We start from the raw sequence: 20,320 nt of genomic DNA, 5'->3' as shown, positions 1-20,320 counted from the left end.
GGAAATTGACAGTAAAAGCAATGAACCGTGTTGCGTCTTTCCACAAACTTGACTGAAGAGTAAAGAGTGAGGCTATGAGGACTTAGACCGGGAGGGAGACAACTACTGAGGTAAATACGGATCAAACAACAGGGAGGTCAATATTCACATGAAGCGTCACATTTGCTGAAGCGGAGCATCAACATCGCCGTTGATATTTAAGAACCTGTGAGGAACTGAAAGGACATTTTCAGCAGCAACCGCTCACGCATTTACCCTGGACGTAACAACTTCTTCAAAAATGAAGAGAAGAGGGAAAGAACGTGTGGTGGCTGCAGGTCTCCACAGCCACAGACGCAGTGTGGTGGCTCCTTCCCGCAGGCCCGTGCTCCCCTCCCGCCCCTGCGCACTGAGGCCTCGACCGGGAGAAAATCCAACGCCATTACCCCGAACTATCAGAATCACTAGAAGGAAAAACAAAATTCTTTTCAACAAATTACGTGCTTCAAAACTTCTTATCTAGTCTGTGATCTGGGATTTGGATTTAACTCGACAATGCAGGTATAAAAAAGCTCTTCAGACAGAATTTGTATGCTCAACTATGTTAACAAGTCTGCTAACTGCCACACATACAGACAGCTAAAACTGCAGAGATCTTTCAGTTCATTAGTTAAACAATAAACTGGGTGAACCTCACTTGTCTGTTTCATCCACTTGAGAAATCTGGTAAACATAAGGAATATAAAATCTCACTGAAAAAGTAAACGTGTCAGTGGTAATTTAAAGAACGCCATTATTCAAAAAGATTTTTTCCTTGACTAAAACTAGTGTTTTTAAACATATTTACTAAAGTAACTTCGGTTTTTATGAATATACCAATGAAGTGTTGCTTATGCCCACATCGTAGATGTGAAACACAAAGACTGAAAGTAGAAGCGTCAGGTTCCCATCATGCTGTAACACCAACCAAATAATACGCATTTATAGGTCAAATAAAGCCTTTAGTGAAATCTTTGCCGACAGGATAAGATAAATTCTAACATACAACTGGCCATCAGCTGACTCCTCTGACACCGTATTCATATACAGTTTACGGTGCTAAACATCTCATTCTAGAATACGCCACCAGAAACAAGCACACAGAAAGTAGACTTATTACTACATCTAAAAACATTCACAATCAACAAAACTCTCATAACCAAAAGCCCACAATAAAAACAAGGTAAAAACCTGAGATTTCCACAGGAACCTAGAAATGGCATTACTGTGATAAGTGGTATTAAAGTCTTATAACACACAGCGCCCTCTCCTGGAAGGCAGAAGATTAAAGAACCAAATCAGCTGCCTGTCACCAAATTGGTAAGTGACCTTGGGCCGACATGGGCCTCAGGTATTGGATCTGAAAGAGAAGAGTTAGAATGGCTTCATGAAAACTTTGAACAGATTTTTGGTGGGCGCCTCGGTCCCCCTGCTGACACCAGCACGCATGGTACGAGGACACAGGAGTGGTCTTCTGGCCGCCGTGTCCGTGCAGATGCCTCTGCAGAAGCGCTCTGCGGCTCCAGCTCACCAGCATTTGAACTCATCACTGGTTATCTGAGGCGCCAACGTTACTTTTCAACATTTAAACAATTTTAGAAATCGCAAGAAAGTAGAATTCTAATTAAGGTAACGTGTACTTACAAATCCTAAGAAAAGGAACTAACAAAAGGCAGACGTTGTCTCTTCAAGAACGAGGACAGGCGACAATATTCATCCCTATCCGCCTCGGCACGAAGACGTGCCACGTCAGAGCGGGAGACGTGGTAACGTGGCACTCATAATTCTTAACTCCACTTAAAATCGTTTTTGGCTTTTAACATGTGTATTTAAACATGTAAGGATTTCATCTACAAACAGGTGAAATGGCCAGTTGTAGAGTGTCTTAATATACAAATGATCAAATATTAAACTCCTGTAAAAACTTCCCTTCTCCTTGTTTTTATAGAATAGCACATTTAAAATAGAAGCATTTTTAATTCAAAGTGCCTCCTGCTTCACCTGGGCAGACGGCACCGTGGCACAGAAGCAAGGGACACACACAGCTGCTGACGATGCCTTTTCTTCCAGTTCAGCAACACGAACAGAAAATCCTCTTTACAACACCGCTAACGTTCTCAAAACGTCAGCTAAACCCTCAGCAGTCACTAGGCCATCCCCCAACCCTCCCCCCCGAGTCCGAGTCCCACTGGTCCCCAACCCCCCCCCCCCCACACACACACACACAACCCGTCCGAGTCCCACCCGTCTGACTGCACAGGAACCACGTCCTACCTGTTTTCTTGCCGCCGGTAGTCCTGCTGCTCCAGTCTCAGCATCGGCTTCACTGTCCCGCGCTCGGCCGTGCTGGGGGCAGGCAGTGCCCTGTCGCTGTCCAGCCTGGTGGCGCTCTAAGCCGAGAGAAAACACGGAGCGTTTACAGACAGCGTGCAAGCCAGCCACGCTCACACAGACTGCTGCAGGGGAACAGCCGATGCCAGGCTGCCCGGCAGGGGGAGGCGAGACAGAGATGCCGGAGAAGAGCAGAGAGCAGAAAAGGGCACGGCCGTGCTGAGGACGTCAGGTGCACAGACGCACGCCCAAGAACACGGTCACTGAAAGAACAGACCACACAGCTGCTTTCCTGTTCAAAGAGCTAAAGGCAGGCTCTGACACACAGGCGTGCAGAGGTGGCGCGTGTGAACGGGGCTCTTCAAAACGGGCAGGGACGGGAGCGAGTCCTCCCCAACACTCTCTCAAGTCAGAACAGAGCTGAGTGTGTGCCCACTCTGGAAAGTTAGGGTCCTTCTTTTACTTGTAAGGAAAGGCTTTAAAGATCTGCTCACGACAGCTCAACAGCCAATGCAGAACCGAGGACAGAGGCTGGCTTGGTGCTTGCCCTTCATCGGGAGGGAAAGAGCACAATCCAGGGGCCCGATACAGCACGCTTCGCTCCTTCCAAGGAGGGCACATCCCTAACCACCCTGTGGCAGAGGGAAAAGCTACCCGGGTCATTCAGCAAACAACAGGAACAGGATCACTCTACTCATACAAGAAACGCACCGTAGCAAAAATGTTATGTGAGATTTCTCACTACATCTGTTTATTGTAGAAATTGAGCTTGACACCAGAAGCCATTCTTATCAACTAGAGAGTAACTTTGGGCTGTATCTTTAGTTTCTCATATTTTCCATACAGGAGGTTATACAACCCCCTTCATAAAAAATACTCCTTTTCATGCGTTGTGAACATCGGATGGTATTTTTATGTCACAGAACTGTAACGGCTGCGTAACAGCTGTCTGTTTACCAAAGTTCACTGAACTAATCCTTTGTTAGGCTGTTTAAAATGTTCACCAGTCCAGGGTGTCCTGGCAATCACGTTTGTAAATACATGTATTCATACACAATAAATACTTTCATAAAATACACTTATAAAAATAAAATTCCTTGGCCAGGATGGCAGCACAGACTACAAAAAACTGTTAGAAATGGATAAGGAGGCAATGGGTAAGTAAATTATGGTACGTTTATAAGCTAACATATTATAAAACAATTTTAAGCTTGTTTTCAAACAAAAGGCTTACAAAATAATAGCCAAAGGAAGCAGGACAGAAAGGTGCAGATGTGTGCAGATACTTATTTTTTTTCATTTTATTTTTAATGTTTATTTTTGGGAAAGAGAGTGCGAGCGGGGCAGGGGCAGAGACAGAGAGGGAGACACGGAATCCGAAGCAGGCTCCAGGCTCTGAGCAGTCAGACAGAGCCCGACGCGGGGCTCGAACCCACGAACCGTAAGATCATGACCCGAGCCGAAGTCGGGCCCTTAACTGACTGCGCCACCCAGGCACCCCTCATTATTTTTAAATGTATAAGTGAATACATCTACAACAGAAAGAGATCAGAAGAGGATCCGTGAAAATGTCATCAACAGGCAACTATTAACTGCAGATGAATGATTTTCATTTTTTTCCTCATTTTGCTGAGTTTTCTGTTTCGAGCATACGTTTTTATAAGAAACTAAACTTTTTATGAAGACAGCTGCATCTGGTTCCAAGAGTACCTGCTCACGTACTTCTCAGAGGGGTCTCTGCTGCAGCTCCAGTGCCCCAGGCACCTTCTCACCACGAGAAGAACAGCAGTGAACATACCGAGTGGGACCCTTGCCTCCACCAAGTCAACAAACAAGGCCAGCATCAGCTGGCACAGAGAATTTAAAATAAGGCGCTGTAACTAAGAACTATGAACCAAGCGTGAACTATGCTTGGACGCTCAAGAAGGTTTCAAGGAGGAATGAGCAGAAAGGAGCCGGCTGCACGAAAACCAGCAGGAAGGACAGTCGAGGACGAACAAACTGGCCCCAGGGCCCGGATGGGAAGGAGGCGCGTGTTCCGTGCACAGGCCAGGTCGAGAGGGGAGGTGGCCGGGGCCGAAGGAGCTGTGTGAGCCGGAGGGAAGTGTGTGACATTTGGGATGAGAAGCCACTGGGGGCTTGGAAAGCCGGGCGGTAACGGGCTCTAAGTCGTATGTTCAGAACACGAGCCTGGCCGTGGGGAGAAGAGTGACAAGCCAGGGCAGCAGCAGAAAGGCCAACTCAGAGGCCGTGCAGCATTTCTGCCGTGTGACAACTGCAGCCAGCGTCACACCACAGAAGCAGTGACAGGGAGAGGCAGGTACCTGCGGACTACTTCGGTCCAACGCAAACGGAACACGCCGACACCGAAGGCTGAGAAGGAAGCAAGGACAAGCAGTGACGGGCTTCTGCTGGAACGATACCACGGATGAGGGTACCGCTTACTGACCGGGAAGGCCGAGGAGGCTTAAGAGAGCCCAGCCCTGCTCTAGCTGTGGTGAGTGCGAAGCACGTGTCGGACCTCACCACGGCCACGTCAAGCAAGCTTCTGGGGTCCGGAGAGGTCGGGGCCAAGGATACAGTCAAGGGTAATGAACATATCCGTGTATTTTAACTACCAACTGCCTAAGATCACCTAGGGAACAAGTACAGACAGGAGAGAAGGGGCCTTGGGTCTGAAACCGAGTTTTGAGGCCAAGTGGAGGGGACGGGGAAGGAGGAGGCATGGGCAGATGAGCCAGAGGAGGACTGAGCACCGATGGGGGAGACACCAGGAGAACGACACCCTGGGGGCCGAAGTCAGGCGGCACCCCCAGTATGCAGTAGGGGCCCAGTTCAGACAGAGGAGACACAGGCCACGGCCTCGGCCGTGCGGAGGCCATCAGAGACCGGGACACACACACAGTCCCTCCGACAGCAGGAGCCAATGGGAGCCGAGGGGAGAAGACGGAGTAACAGGGAGCAGACGGCAGATTATTTCCTCAAGAAATCGTGCTGGGAAGAGAAGCAGAAAGCTGGGCAAGGGCTGGAGCGCACGGTACAGTTGTTAGAACAGGAGACAGAGCAGCGTGTCCGCATGGCGGCTGCCGTGCCGTGGCCTCAACGAACCACAGCCTCGGCGGCCCCTTCCGGAAGGCGAAGGAAGCGGGTGCCGTGTGCCACCCCAGGCCCAAGCCTAAGCAGGCCGGTCGATTCCACGATTCTCGTGAGACACCCAAACATCTGGCCACCCCTGTGGAGAGACGAGCAAGCTGTCCCAGGGAGAAAACAGGAGAACACGTGGAGAGGGGGGCCCGGCCACCTGCGTCCCGGCACAGCCGGGCCACCTCATCGCCCACTAGCAGCCGAATGCAGCAACTCGAGTAACCCCCAGCAAGACCGGCCCACAAACAGCCCGGGTGAGTCCAAACCACACGGTACAGCTGTGCGCCAAGTCAAACGGGTGCTGCGCGTCCTTGGTCAACTAGGTTGGGGTGGTTTGTTACTGAGCGATATAGATAACCAGAACGAGGACACAATCCCCCCCATCGCGCGGAGATACGGGACAACTGTGGGGGCAAGGTCCCCGAGAAGGTAAGCTGGCAGGGAGAGGAGAGGGGAAGTCCACGGTCTCCAGCGGTCGCCTGACGGAGAAGGGCTGGTTCTACAGGGGAGAAGCCTGGGCCCCCCTGCTCGGAGGACACGGCCCAGCTCGCCACCCGTGGCCTTTGGTGTGGCGCCAGGAGACAGCACAGATCAGGACAGCAAGCCACGGTCAGAAGCCACGGTGAAGTCGGCTTTCGCAAGAGCTCCAGGAGCATACTCCCGACACTTTGGCCACGGGGTCCAGAATGTTCCAGAAGGCTACACAAACTCCCTGCTACAGGCAACGTAAAGTACCCACCTTGCTCGCTGGCAGCGCTGCCCCGCTGTGAACATCTCCCCCCAAATCGAAAGTTGTCTCCTGAACAATTCTGCCAGGGTAAAAAAAGAAAGACACTGAATTAACAATTCTCAAATGAAAAGGCATCGTTGTTCTTAACACAAAAGGAACGGCTCAATATCCCAACTCAAAGATCAAGACGCCACTTTATTTTCAGCATATGAAGTCACAGAATGAAAACGCTGTTAAAACTTTATGAACTTTTCTTACTGCTCTATACTGAATACTCTCAGGATGCTTTTCAAACTGTATTTTAATAACAATAAATTGGAAAGAACCGTCCAAGAAACAAGCAAGCCGCTTCATCACATAATGGCACATAAATGAAGTGCCCCGTCTGTGGCACCACGAGCCCGTCTGTCAACACAGGGAAAGCGACACTGACCTCAGGAGAATACGGCACAGGCACTAAACTGCCTTCCTCTGAAAGCCAATCTGATGAGAGCTGAAGAGCTCGCGGATACCACCACTTGGGCCACGATACAGAAATGGGGAGGCACCTGGGTGGTTCAGTCGGTCAGGTGTCCAACTCTTGATTGTGGCTCAGGTCACAGTTCACGGTACTGAGAGCCCCACTGCAGGCTCCGTGCCGACAGCGTGAAGCCTCTCTCTGCCCCTCCCCTCCTCATGTGCTCAAGCTCTCTCTCTCAAAATAAATACACGTTTAAAAAAAACTTTTTAAGTCCTACTCCATAATGAGGGTAAATACAATCCATTAATCCCAGCCCAAGAGAGAGGCCCAATAAAAGGAAAACAAAGAGCCCTAAAAATATCTGGAAACCGACAAGATGGGTTAGTGCCTACATTTCCGGGACTTCTGCACAAGACAGTCAAAGAGAATGATAACCTCTTTTGTTACAGTATTTGAAAGACAAGGGTCTAGTTTCACAGCACTGTGGTAACTTTAAACTCATATTTAAGCCCAATCTATAGAATGAAACCGCAAAGAGATGAGGAAACTCAAAACAATTCTTCCAATTAGAAAATCTGATACAAATTCCTCCTCTACCTCATCACTAAGAAAATCAAATCATCTGGAAGGGCACCTGGGTGGCTCAGTGGGTTGAGCACCCGACTTCCACTCGGGTCATGATCTCACGGTTCGTGGGTTCGAGCCCCCGTCGGGCTCTGTGCTGACAGCCCAGAGCCTGGAGCCTGCTTCAGATTCTGTGTCTATCTCTCTCTCTGCTCCTGACCTAGTCATACTCTGTCTCTGTCTCTCTCAAAAATAAACATAAGAAAGAAAGAAAGAAAGAAAGAAAGAAAGAAAGAAAGAAAGAAAAAAGAAAATCATCTTGAAATGCAAAATAAAGGGGTGCCTGTGGGGCTCAAGTCCGTTGAGCATCCGACTCTTGGTTTTGGCTCAGGTAATGATCTCCACCTTCATGAGTTCAAGCCCCAGGTCGGGCTCTATGCCGACAGCGTGGAGCCTGCTTGGGATTTTCTCTCTCTCTGCCCCTCCCCCACTAGTGTGGACACACACACTCGAAAAATAAGCATTAAAAAAACTACAAAATATCATCACTTTGAAATAGGAACTTGAGAAAGTAAAAGCATTTACTAAAAGTTACAACTTCTCATCTATCCTGTGTCACTAAGATGTTTACAAAACATAGAAACTGTTCTCCTGGTTTCTGATGGTTTGAATGGGAAATTCAGTTTAGCTATTCTGTCTCTGGTAATGCAAAAAAGAAGTATGATAGTTCACCTCCGTCTGTCATCTCTCAAAGCTACATATACACCTTACCCACCCCTAACTCCCTCTTCCCGACACACAGAAACATAGCCAAAGCCTTCTTGACTCCACCTGTAATTATTCTAGAATAACAAATTCATTTAACACCATGCAAAGCTCATTATTTTTTCACCAAAGCTGACAAAACTAAAATTTAACATGGACTCAGCTGTATTACATTCTGGAAACACTAAACGATTCCAAAGTGACTTTATTCATGACTTTGATGACATTATCTCAGTATGACCTGTGAGGGCAAGAACCAGGTCTTGATCACGTCAGCACTCAGAGCACAATGACACATGTCACTGGTGCTCAATGAATGCAGACTAGATAAATACATAAGTGAATAGATGAATGAATAAAATTCCCACGCTGACCATCAACATCAAATTGTGCTACCCTAGGGGCACAGTCGGTTAAGCGTCCGGCTTCGGCTCAGGTCATGATCTCGTGGTCCGTGAGTTCGAGCCCCGCGTCAGGCTCTGTGCTGACAGCTCAGAGCCTGGAGCCTGTTTCGGATTCTGTGTCTCCCTCTCTCTGTCCCCTCCCATGCTCACAGTCTGTCTCTCTCTCAAAAACAAACATTAAAACAAGAAAAAAAACCACAATGAGATGTCATCTCACCCAGTTAGAATGGCTATTACTGAAAACATTAACGAGTGTCATAGGAGGGAAATACCAGGTGTTGGCAAGATTGTGGAGAAGAGGGAACCAGTGCGCAGTGTTGGTGGGAACGTAAATTTGTGCAGCATTGCGGGAAACAGTACGGAGTTCCTCAAAAATGAAAAACACAAGCACCATACGATCCAGCAATTCCACTGCTGGGTATTTACCTGAAGAAAATGGAAACGTGACTCGGAAAGGCAGATCTGCACCCTAGGCTCATGCACATAATTTACAGCAGCTGAGATATCAAAGCAACCTAAGGGTCCCTTGACAGATAAATGAATAAAGTCGCGGTGTGTGTACATGTACGTACACACACACACACACACACAGGAGCATTACTCAGCCAGAAGAAAGCAGCTTGCCATTTGCCATAACAGGGATGGACCCTAAGAGCACTGTACTAAGTAAAATAAGCCAGACGGAGAAAAACAAGTACTGTATATCTCACTTATACGTGGAATGTAAAAAGATGAAAACAAAAACAAAAGCTCATAGACACAGAACAGACTGGCAGTTGCCAAAGGCAGAGGCTGGGAGGTGGGGGAAGTGGGTAAAAGGTGGAAACTTCCAGTTATAAAATAAATAGAAGTCCTGGGGACGAGACGTACGGCATGGAAACTATAGTTACTACTGTACTGCAGGTCTGCAAGTTGCTAAGAGAGTTAATCTTAAAAGTTCTCATCACAAGTACAAATAACTGTGCGCAGGTCTGGTGACGGACGCTTCCCAGACTGTGTGCCCACTTATACCGCATCAGAATGCTGTGCACCTGAAACTAATATATGTCGATTACACCTCGGTTAACACACACACATACACACGTCTGTGAAACATTAAATACTTGGGTCATCGATCTAGAAATGTGTCTAACAGTTGGACAATAGAACAAAATTATGTGTTTATAAAGAAATGACACTTCTTTCTCATCTATGGATGTACACGTAAGCGCTGGTATATTCAACCAGTGAGCAGTTTCACCAGGTTGATAGGAAAAAGATGTAATGATAATTAACATAAAATCTCACAGCACATTCCTGTCTAGGAGACCTAAGCCACGTCCTTGACACGACCTCTGCTTCCGGCCAGAGACACGACAAGGAGACGACTGTCGGCCCCCAAAGCAGGGACCATTACGGCAGAACAGCCGGGAGTGATCCCTCCACGGAAGACATCCCAGGGCAAGACGTCCCAGGGCAAGACATCGCGGCGGTGGTGCGCCCACGCTCAGCAACAGATGCAGACCGTTACCACAGCCACCAGCAGACACGGGACCCGCGACTCAGGGACAAAGCACAGCTGGGGGTAACCGCAGGAACTGCTGAAAATCAACATGGAACACACCAGAAGAAACCGCGTCGTACGATCATGTCTTTGGAATGAGTGTGGCAAGAAAACCCTCAGGCAGGCAGAGCGGTTTCTGGTGCTGAAAGAAAGCAGAGCTGAAGAAAAGCTGAGGACTAAAATGGAAAGCATTAAAAATAATGAAAAATAAAAGGAAATGAAACAAAACCATCTGAACATGACTATGTGCTGAAAGAAAAGAGGCTACGTATAGGTCATGACACAGACGGGAAAGGAGGATGTGCCTGATAAATAAACAGGACCTTAAAAAAAGAAGAGAAAAGCTCCTCCCAGATGCGAAACAGAAGGGTGAGGTTGGACACGCGTTCAGCTTAAAGTTGGAACAGCATCAGACAGAAATGGACTTTGAGTGGGAAGGCCCTCGTTGGTTTTCCTCAGGAGCGGAGATCGAGGGATGGGTCCCGTGTCGCAACTGGGAGCTCACAGTGAGAGGCGACCAGCCCGTGACACGTCCCACACCCAATCTGCCCACATGGACGTGTGTGAGGATCCCCAAAGGGTCAGCGTGCAGAGGGACGTCACGTCTTTACTGGCACCAGCTGCCTCTGATCGCTTCCTTGGCCAGGACTCCACAAGGACCCGGGACGAACTGATAACCCACCAGGCACCATCGCGGTAGGCTTTACAAAGCCGAGAAACCGGCAAGAGAAAATTCCAAGCAGCTACAAGTTCGCACGTGGCCCACGACGCGAGCTCTGAGCGGCGGGCTGAGCAAAGGCAGGCCCCAGAAGGAAACGATGGGCCGGGCAGCACAGAGAGCGGCCCCGCGCGGTTCCTGGCCCCACATCCTGTTCCCGGCACGCTCCTGGAGCAGGGCTCCTGCGGCAGGCTCTCTGGTGGCCATCAACGACACGAGCCGTTGGGCTCAAAGGGCCACGTGGCTATTTTCCCAAGACCCGTGCCCTAGCAACCTGCGGAACGGATAACAGAGTAGCCAGACAGCGAGCGCCTGCTTTATAAAAAACGATCAGTGTCCTAATGAAGTCCTACTCCCTCCCCACTCAGGAACTTCTACTAGATGGCCAGTAAGGTTTTGTTTTCTGGTGACAGGCCCACGTGGCAAGTCCTCAGAAAGGCACCAGGTGGAGCTGAGACACTTCTAATGCCGCACGTGTTTCACTAACAGCGGGCAAAAAAACACCTCCACAAAAGTTGTAGCTCCACGGGACCATCACGGAGAATACCACCAGTTCTTCCTAAGAGTAAAGTATCGGCCAAAAAGACAAAGTCTGAAAATAATTTAAAAACCAGCCCCAACTTCCAGTGTTCAGATAAAGTCAAGACCTCTTTCGTCCTCCTCCAAAACCAGCCCAAATCAACAAGAACAAACCCCACTTGGAATGTTTAAAAATAAAACCACGCCTAATTCTGATCACTTCTCACATAATCAGACACCCTAAAACTCTCACAGCCGACATAGAATTACCCAGGCTTCTGTCTGGGGCCCTTGGCCGTCAGGCCTCCATCCACGGGTCTCTTGGCCACTGCGTGGTCCTGGCTGGGGTCCACAAACTTGAACACGTGTGACGCCCCAAACTGCACTTTCATCCCACTCTGCAGCATGGTTGTCTCGGAGATGCGCTGTCCTTCCACGTACGTCTCGGCGTCCATGCTCCTCGGAGTCACGGTGACAACTCCATCCATGTTTGTGAGGTCACAGTGATGGGGCTGAATTCCTGATCCAAACAGCTAAGATAAAATCAAAGAAACTTCCGTCACAAAGGACACAGTACTTAAAAACAGAACTTTTGGTACTTTTCGGTGGATTTCCTCCCAACAGTACAAAAGTAAACACTGTCAAAATAGTGTCAAACTGAACACATTAATTTTAGCATCCAGTAACCTGACTGAAGACATACGGAGTTGAAAAGCACACGGCCACCTGAAACATTTATCAGATAATAATCTGTACAGATCATTAGGATCACACACTCTTTACCTGTCTTACCGCTATGCTGAAGGAGGGATGTTAGAACAGGAAAGGACACTAATGACCTGACCCATCATTTGCAGTCGGCAAAGGGCAGCACAGGAGAAAGGGCGGTCTGCCAGAGTTCAGCTGAGTTCTATCAGGTAATGAACCCGAACTTCCTCTTTAAAGAACACTTCATGCTGTTTTCATTAAGTACCTGAGAACCACATCCTGCTAACATTTTAACTACCGTTCAGGAAGCCCCCACTGCTACGGGCATCAGTCCTAGCAACAGGACTCTCACACAGGCCACCTCCTCTAATCCTGACAAAGACCCATGAAATCATCACCACCTTCTGGAGAAAAGCAGTCTCAGAGGAACATGATGACCACATCAAGTTTCTAGAGGTGGAGAGGGGACCTAATTTCACAGCCTGCTCTGTTCACACTGGAGCATTTCTCTATGTTAAAAGATAAAGTCTTTCCTTTCTGTCCACTCCTTCATCCGCTGCCACGCGGCAGGCCCTGCGCTTCGTGCCCTTGCCCACCCAAGTGTGAGCTACGGAGGGAGCTAGACCTGTGGCCACCTGCGCACCTGGATGGAGTTCTCCTCGAACTTCTCTGTCCCGACCTCAGTAACGCTCAACTGAAGGCGGTAAAGCTTGGGCTTGTCCCTGGAGTCAGAACCATCTGCAAAAGGAAAAAGTACAGAACTTCATTTGTAAAGTGTAATGTTCTTGTCATGTCATTTGAAACAGGCCAACAAAGCAAACAAAAGCTTGTCTTAGAATGAACGACAGCTCTCAATTCTCAGGATTTCTTATCAAAAAACTCCCCAAATTTATGCCATGCAATTTAAGTGGATACACAGAAACTTCCCATTAAGACGCAAACACATCAGCTGTTTCATGTGACTTAAGGTGCCAACATCATCATCTATAACCATCATCTTCTTACCACATAAAAAGAAATCTCTCCGCCATACGGCCCTGGATTTTTGTTAACGATTCTGAAGAGCAACTCTATTAGGTAAAGATGACCAACACATACGGACTTCCCTTCAGACCAGATCCTTCTCCCAGCAAACCTGCCATGCAGACCGCACACGGCAGGCACCAGGTGCATGGACGGGGTATAGCAGGGTCACTGGTGGAGATTTTAAACATACCACCTCATGGCTCATCCAGACCTTTTGGACCAAGATCTCGGGAGGAGGCCCACGCACACGTCTTCCGAAGAATCTCCCTAGGTGATTCCAATGCCCATTTCTGACATTAAGTTCCAGTAAGAACTACCATCAAATGTGCTTAGCTCCACGGGAACTTGGGGATGGGGGTGGGTGGCTAATCATTTTATACCTCGGTGAACTGTAGACCTTTTTAATTTCCCTGTGCAGGAATCTCTGTGGTGGGCTGGGGACGGGGATGACGTGGGGGAGGAGAAGGGAGAAGAGCAAGACAGCTGTTCACTTGTACCCAGATGTTTACTCACTTCTCACCTACTGTACTCAACGCAGGATATGGATCAAAGATTTCTTCAGATTTCAGAGTTGTGAACGTACAAGGAAACAGGACTCACAGGATCAGTGAGTCCTGACCCGCCTCCAGGCCGTGGCCATCAACCTACACCAGGTCCTTAAAAGGCTGAGTGGAGCCTCCCTGACCTACTTCACTGACATGCTACTACCCTGCAGCCTCACTTATGGGGCCACGAGTCACAATCTCTAGTCGCTGGGATCAGGAGGTAATCGCTTCCGAAATTAAACACTGGGAGCGCACGCGGGGTGTAGACTGCTCAAGTCTCCTAGCTGTGGTGCGGCCTGAGCTCCCGCAGACAAAAGACCCTGCGAGCGCACAAGTCCTATGAGCACTGTTGTCAATTTCACAGCACACACAGAGTAACATTCCAATAACATTTCCCCCTTCTGGCGTATTTCAGAAACCTGTCAAATCTGGATGAAAATAACCTGTATTTGAGAGACACAACATCTCATGTGAATGAGAATTCATCATCTACCATGCTTCACAGCTGGAATATTATGTGCGGTGCCACCTGGAGCATTTTTTTTTTTTCCTTAAACAGTTATTTCAACTCCAAGTCCTGACCCAAAATGAGGCACTGGAACCGTCCAGGGCTTCCCCTGGACGCGGGCAGTTCCCTTCCATACCCGCAGAGTCCAAGCCCCCTAGGAATGTGTGGGATTTTGCCGGCTTTAAACAGCACAGGCAGTCCCAGTACATAGTCCCGGTCAGGAAGTGGCGTGCGTCGTCCTCCTCAGCACCACGGATCGCTTCATCTTCCTGCCGCTCTCCCTGGTGCACGAGTGTTTTATTTACTTGCCGCCCCATCTCCGAGCTCCTTGGCGGCTCTTTTTTAAATCTCTGTATCTTGGCATTTGGTACAGTGTCTGCTCCACAGTATACATTCAACAAAGATTTAATTTATTAACAGGAAACAATCAGTGACAGAAAATGAAGAAAATAATGCAATATGGTCACACAGAAATTACACCAATGCATTACAAAGTAAGCAAAAGCAGCAAATAAATGATGAAGAACAATGGTTTCCATACAAAGTTAAAAAATACCAAGAACATGAAAAATACCAGTTTAGGGGGTGAAAGAAAAACTTGACATGAACATTCTTCTGCATTCTGAGTGCTTCTGAGGGGTACCTTGTGAGCTAAGACGTGGACAGGTCGTGCTTTGCTACATCAGCAGAGTTGCAAGTATAAAGCAACGGGAAGTACGGACCTCTTGCCCCTCCCCCCATCTCACTGTGCTGGAGACCTCCCGACTGATGGATCAGAGGGAAGCTTCTTCCCGGGTTCCTCAGTTCTTACGACTTCACAGTAACGGAAAACACAGATACGGCCTCCGGGGGTGGATTCTGAGTGAGCCAAATGGCAGCGACCAAACTCACTGGATACAGTGGGGTTTGGCCGGAGCTGGGGAGTATGGGCAGGGGAGGCAGGTCATCTTCAAATGATGGACATCTTTCTTTTTGGAACATTTCACTCCTCTGTCCTTACTAAAAGGACAGGGACCATCTCATGGGTGTTAACGAACACGGAAACGTGGTACCTGAAACAAACCCTTGTATTTCCCCCCCTGCTCACTCAACAGTGCTCCACAGACCGTTCACTCCCGCCTGAGCACCTCTCTTCCGCACACAGGGCAGACCTGCAGCGCCTTTAAAAGCACAGACGAGTCTAAGTAACTCTCCCTCCAACAGCAGTGCTTCTAGCAGGTTGTTCTTTTACTGTCCTGACAGAAAGTCAAAAGTATATAAAATATTCATGTAGTTTGAAATTCAAAAGGCACAGAAAGTACACAATGAAAAGCAGCCTTCTTTTCCCGGCCTGATTGTCCACCCAGAAGCAAATCTTGAAAATCTGTCTTATGCACATACAATTAAGCAACTCAACACACATTTTTTTCTTTTTTCTGGACAAACACTAGAACACTCTTTAGGGTTGACAAATGAAATACATGTCATCTAGTCAAATGGGCAATCGCTGGGCCCCATTCACACAAACACTGGGGTTTTATCTAAAATTCAAGTCTCTGGATGTCCTGAATTCTATTTGTCAACTCTGCTACCCCTAAATTACCATTCGCACTGTTCTGCATCTTGTTTCTCTGCTTTTGCCTTTTTTAATTTGAGATATAACCCAAAGTTTTCCTAGTACCCTAAACATTAAGAGAAAACAAGCCCTTATACACAGAAGACCATTTTTTAAAGAGCACTTTTGTTCTTACCCTATGACAATTCTACCCTTCCAGCTCTGCTTTTGCCTTTGCTCATTTCCCAGGGTGAACTTCTGGAAGTTGGTTTCTGGTACGAAATATGGTCTGCCATACCGCTTACAAAAGGGGGAGGGATGCGTTCACTTAAAGAAGGCTGAGCCACAGAGCGTTTCTTGTGTCCCAGGGGTGGTGAGAAACTGAACGTACGTTCACATCCCCACAACTTACACTTTGGTGAATCAATGCAATAGTTAAGAAACTATCAAATTTTTGAAGCTTACTGAAACAGAGCTTAGAGCGTATTTTCACTAACTCTATTTAGAAAAGCAAACAAACTAGCTCTTCTTAAATAAAAATGGAAAACTGGAAACACTCTGGTCAAACTTGAGGAGTATATACTTTTTTTTTTTTTTTATACACAGCAGGTTAAAAAAAAAAAAAAAGGAAATGTTTTCTCCTTCCTAGTGCTCCATAACTTTACAGTATGAAATTAACAAACACATGAAAACATTAAAGAATCCTTTTCAGGAATAAAAAAATACAAAACACACGGTAAAAACAGGTCTTAGACTCTATGCATGTAGAAGTACCAGAACAGGTGATAAACATCACTTGCTTAAATGTTCTTTAAAAAGAACAAATGCGGAAGTTCCCAGTTCGGTTAATAACCAATGAAAATGTGCACAATCAGTTTGGAGGAAATGCAACAAACAGAAGATGCTAAAAGGTGGGTAAACTCTATACAGCATGGGAGAGCATTAGAATGTTACGTTAATATGTAAAAAAATAACATTCAAAATATAAAAACAAAAGAAATATTTCCATAAAACCAAAAACTACCTGTACTATGGAACGTCACAAAGACACACACAGATTTGAGAAATTCTAAGTAAGAAAGTACATCTTCGCTAACAAGAAACAGATTTCAACCAGGAGAACAGAGCTAATCCTGGAAACGTCCTATAACGTGGTCGTAACATAAGCTGAGGGTGGATTCTCTTCCCCTTCAGCCTCCCAAATGTTGTCAGACACACACCACTGACTGGGACAGCCCTCCCCGCCGGCATCACAGCCAGGGTGCGTGACAGCAGGGCACCTGCCGCTCCTCTGGGCCTCATTCTTACCCACCACCCTCGCTCTCTTCCCACCCCTCTCCCCTCCTCCCCCAGCTTCTCCTGGCTTCCTAACCTGCCTGGGCAGAGGAGGGGAAGGATAGGAACACCATTCCCGCCCTTCTTCGGCCGCAATCTCTTAAGACTTAACCCGAATAAGGGAACCAGACGTTCCTATAAAAAACGCTTGTATTAAATGAAGCGAATGCTGCATACGGAGCACTTACTGATCCGGATAAGGTGACAGTACAGTCCATTTCTAAGCATCAAGTTATTCGTATCAATTCAAAAACTCATGCAGAAAACGTCTGGTCAGGTAACACTGTTCTGCCCAAGACGTCCATTAGCACTCTAGTCCCAGCAGTAGTAGGAAGCATAGCATTACCTTCGTAAGTGTGATAGCTGTAGTAGGCAAAGTGACTCCTTCTCCCTGGGACTAGGCGCACATGCACGGGGCCCAGGTGAAGGCAGCACCGGCAGGACAGAGGCCATGCGGAGCACGTGAAGAGGGAAGGAGGAGAGAGACAGGAGAGGGTGAGCTGTAGGAGGACACCTTTCAAAGGGTGAAAAGCACATTTCTCCCGCAGTTTTCGGGGCTGTGAGGACAAGACAACAGCGCTCCAGGCAGCGTGTGTGTTAGAAACCAATGCACACTGTTAAGGAAACACCAAGACATCAGGTCACTGAGCAGAAGAGCAAGGGTTAGTTCATCACATAGAAGACGACCACCCAATGTGGCGGATTCCTTCTGTTAAAAGAACACATTTAAATCCAAATCAAAGAATAAAAGGGCTTTTTCCCACCCCTCCATCTCTGCAAAAGCCAGTGAGGACAGTATGAGCACACACCCACACCTCGGAAACACCGAGCCCGGGCCCCACCTTGTGGATAGGTGCTTGGTGGGTAACACGTCCAGTGGAAATACGACACTGATCTGTTCAGGACAAACCCACATTTACCAGCATTATTTCCTCGTAAATGGAAACGAAATCCACCTCAGTCAGCATGCTGACTGCTCAACTAGTAATAACGTGAACTTGCAGGGCCCCTGGGGGCTCAGCAGGTTGAGTGTCCGACTTCAGCTCAGGTCATGGATCTCACAGCTCATGAGTTCGAGCCCCGCGTCGGGCTCTGGGCTGGCAGCTCGGAGCCTGGAGCCTGCTTCAGATTCTGTGTCTCCCTCTATCTCTCTGTGCCCCTACCCACTCGCATTCTGTCTCTCTCTCAAAAATAAATAAACATTAAAAAAAAAATTTAAAAAAAACAAAAAACATGAACTTGTAAAAACAGCATGGCCCAGAAAACACAGCATGGCTTCGGCGAGGAAGGCCTCGGCCCGGCTCTCGTCTACCCGGGGGACCGACCGTGTGGCCGATGTGAATCACAGGCTCTTGTGGAACAAGGGCGAGGGTGGTGACCTGGCGGGCAGCCCGAGGCACTGGGGAAGGAGGTCAGACCACAGGGAGGCACCTGAGGGCGGGGACGGCTCTGGTACCTCTCCCTCCCTGGAGCAGAAGCTCCGTCAAGGTGGGTAAAGGCAGCAGGGCGCCAGCAAGGAGGGACACACGCGACCGAGAACCCCACGCACGCTGCGCCAACATCTAGAGAAAGGTTTCTCTGCAGGGTCTATTCTCGTCCCACACACATGCCTACAAAACTCCTTTGTGTTTAACAGGGTGACTACAAACATGAAATGAGCAGGGAAAACAGCAGTTCTCACGAGAATGTCAGTGGTCCAGGTCTCAGCAGGTCTCATCTGTCTTGCTGTGGCTCTACCTCGGAGGCCCTGACCAGGGAGGGCCTGACACGTGGTAAGTATCAATAAATACTTGTGAGACAGATGCACGGATGAATGCTCGCCCCGGCTCTGCTCCCCATGCAAACCCCCTTCCCACTGTCCTCTGAAAATTACCCCATGTCAGCTCTTTATCAGGTTCCTCCAGACAGACACTCCTGAATCCTCAAAAATTTAGGTTTGGAGAAAACCATTAGCTTCCAGCATGCAATGCAAACTTTCAAAAAGCAGACCCAATGATCCTAGAAACTTCTAAGTTCTGACACATCGGCTGGCCCCCAGATGCCGTCACTGCCTCAGATGGCCACCGTGTGCACACGCCCTCTGGTCGCACGGCAATACCGGGCCAGGGTTCCAAACCACAGCGACAAGTTTAAATGAACTTTTCGGTCAGAGAACCAAGGGACAAAGCAACACTAACACATTCCTCACAAACAGCTCACCAATTCTGATAATTCCTCAAACATAACAAGTATAGAAACTACCACTTACAGCACACCGCCACCGAGCATAAGTTACAGAGCATCGGCCCAAACCCCACTTTCCCGCGTCCACAGAGCCTGCCGGTGCCACCGGCTGTGGGACCACGTCTCGTAAACACCAACGCTCGAGAACCCAAGAAGAGAAGGACAGAATTCCTGTCTGAGCAACTCCAGACGACCTACACAGCCACTTGGGTTTGCAGCTTCTTCTGTAATTACTAATTGAGCTTTATCGGAAAGCAGTCCTGGGCACGAGGGCGCAATCTCTGCTTTTCAAAGCATTTCAGAATACGGGGGACCCTCCACCATTTTAAGCCAATGAATAAAAAAGGATATAGTTTGGCTGAACGATCAAGAGGTCATGTGTGTATTTATATACATCACATACACGCACATTTTACTCTACATCCAGATGTGTGTATAAAACACCTCTGTAAGAACGTTCATGTATTTCTTTGCCTCTAAGGCTAATTTAGAACAGCTTTAGAGAAGAGCTCTAAAAAGAAACCGAGCACTAACATGAAAAGAAACCCAGTCTGTTAGGATTCTAAAACCAAATATCCTTCCTCTTCTAGATGGATTACTGTGCTGTTCAACTTAAAGGTACTCTTTCTCACACTGTTCACACATTCAACAGGACACGTATCCCACGTGTACCTGCTTGTATTAAATTTGCCCAAAGAGTACATTCCAGTTTGTCATTTTTAGACTAAGTATTTTATAAGGTTATTTTGGGAAAAACATTTTCTAAAGAAGTGTACCATTTATCCTTAAACACCTCATACTCACGGTTTTAAATTTTGTTTTTCAATATTCATTTTTATCCACGTGAACTTTATTTTTATGTGTAAACATACATGTCCCATATAACCTCAAGGTTCTGGGTTGTTTTTGTTATTTTTTTAAAAAATGTCATTTTATGAGAGTAACTTTTTAAAAAATAAACGGTCTAAAAAAGGTTTTCAGCTAACTGAAAGAGTACTTAAATACAATTCCTTACAAGGAAAACATTTAAAGCTGAAACAACATGCACCGATCATCCTTCTCACCTGGGCTGAGCTCCACCAGGTAGGGCAACTTCTCAGGCGGAAGCGCTGAGCCGTAGCCGGAACCCTCGGCTCTCTCCTTCCCTTTCACCAGCTTCCCGTCGACATGTTTCTTCGTTTTCTTCGGGACGTAGTCTGGCGGCCTCCTCTTCAACTGAAAGACTAAAACCCCTAGAACAGAATG

The 20,320-nt window shown here is 47.7% G+C and overlaps 1 protein-coding gene across 14 annotated transcripts in view; it reads right to left on the bottom strand.

The window, feature by feature from the left end:
• The window catches only part of AFDN (afadin, adherens junction formation factor), a 142,751-nt gene that overhangs the window by 60,962 nt on the left and 61,469 nt on the right, over positions 1–20,320 (bottom strand). For all 14 annotated transcript variants that reach the window (XM_047859974.1, XM_047859978.1, XM_047859979.1 and 11 more), the window contains exons 8-12: positions 20,140–20,307; positions 12,548–12,642; positions 11,467–11,729; positions 6,233–6,302; positions 2,293–2,408 (exon numbers count right to left, since the gene is read on the bottom strand). In XM_047859974.1, coding sequence (XP_047715930.1) covers positions 2,293–2,408; positions 6,233–6,302; positions 11,467–11,729; positions 12,548–12,642; positions 20,140–20,307 — 712 coding nt within the window. The remainder of the gene's footprint in view (positions 1–2,292; positions 2,409–6,232; positions 6,303–11,466; positions 11,730–12,547; positions 12,643–20,139; positions 20,308–20,320) is intronic.

This window comes from Prionailurus viverrinus, chromosome B2 (genome assembly GCF_022837055.1).
Source record: "Prionailurus viverrinus isolate Anna chromosome B2, UM_Priviv_1.0, whole genome shotgun sequence".
Lineage (NCBI taxonomy): Eukaryota > Metazoa > Chordata > Mammalia > Carnivora > Felidae > Prionailurus > Prionailurus viverrinus.
The sequence above is the reverse complement of the archived record's forward strand: the minus strand, read 5'-3'. Positions and strand labels throughout refer to the sequence as shown.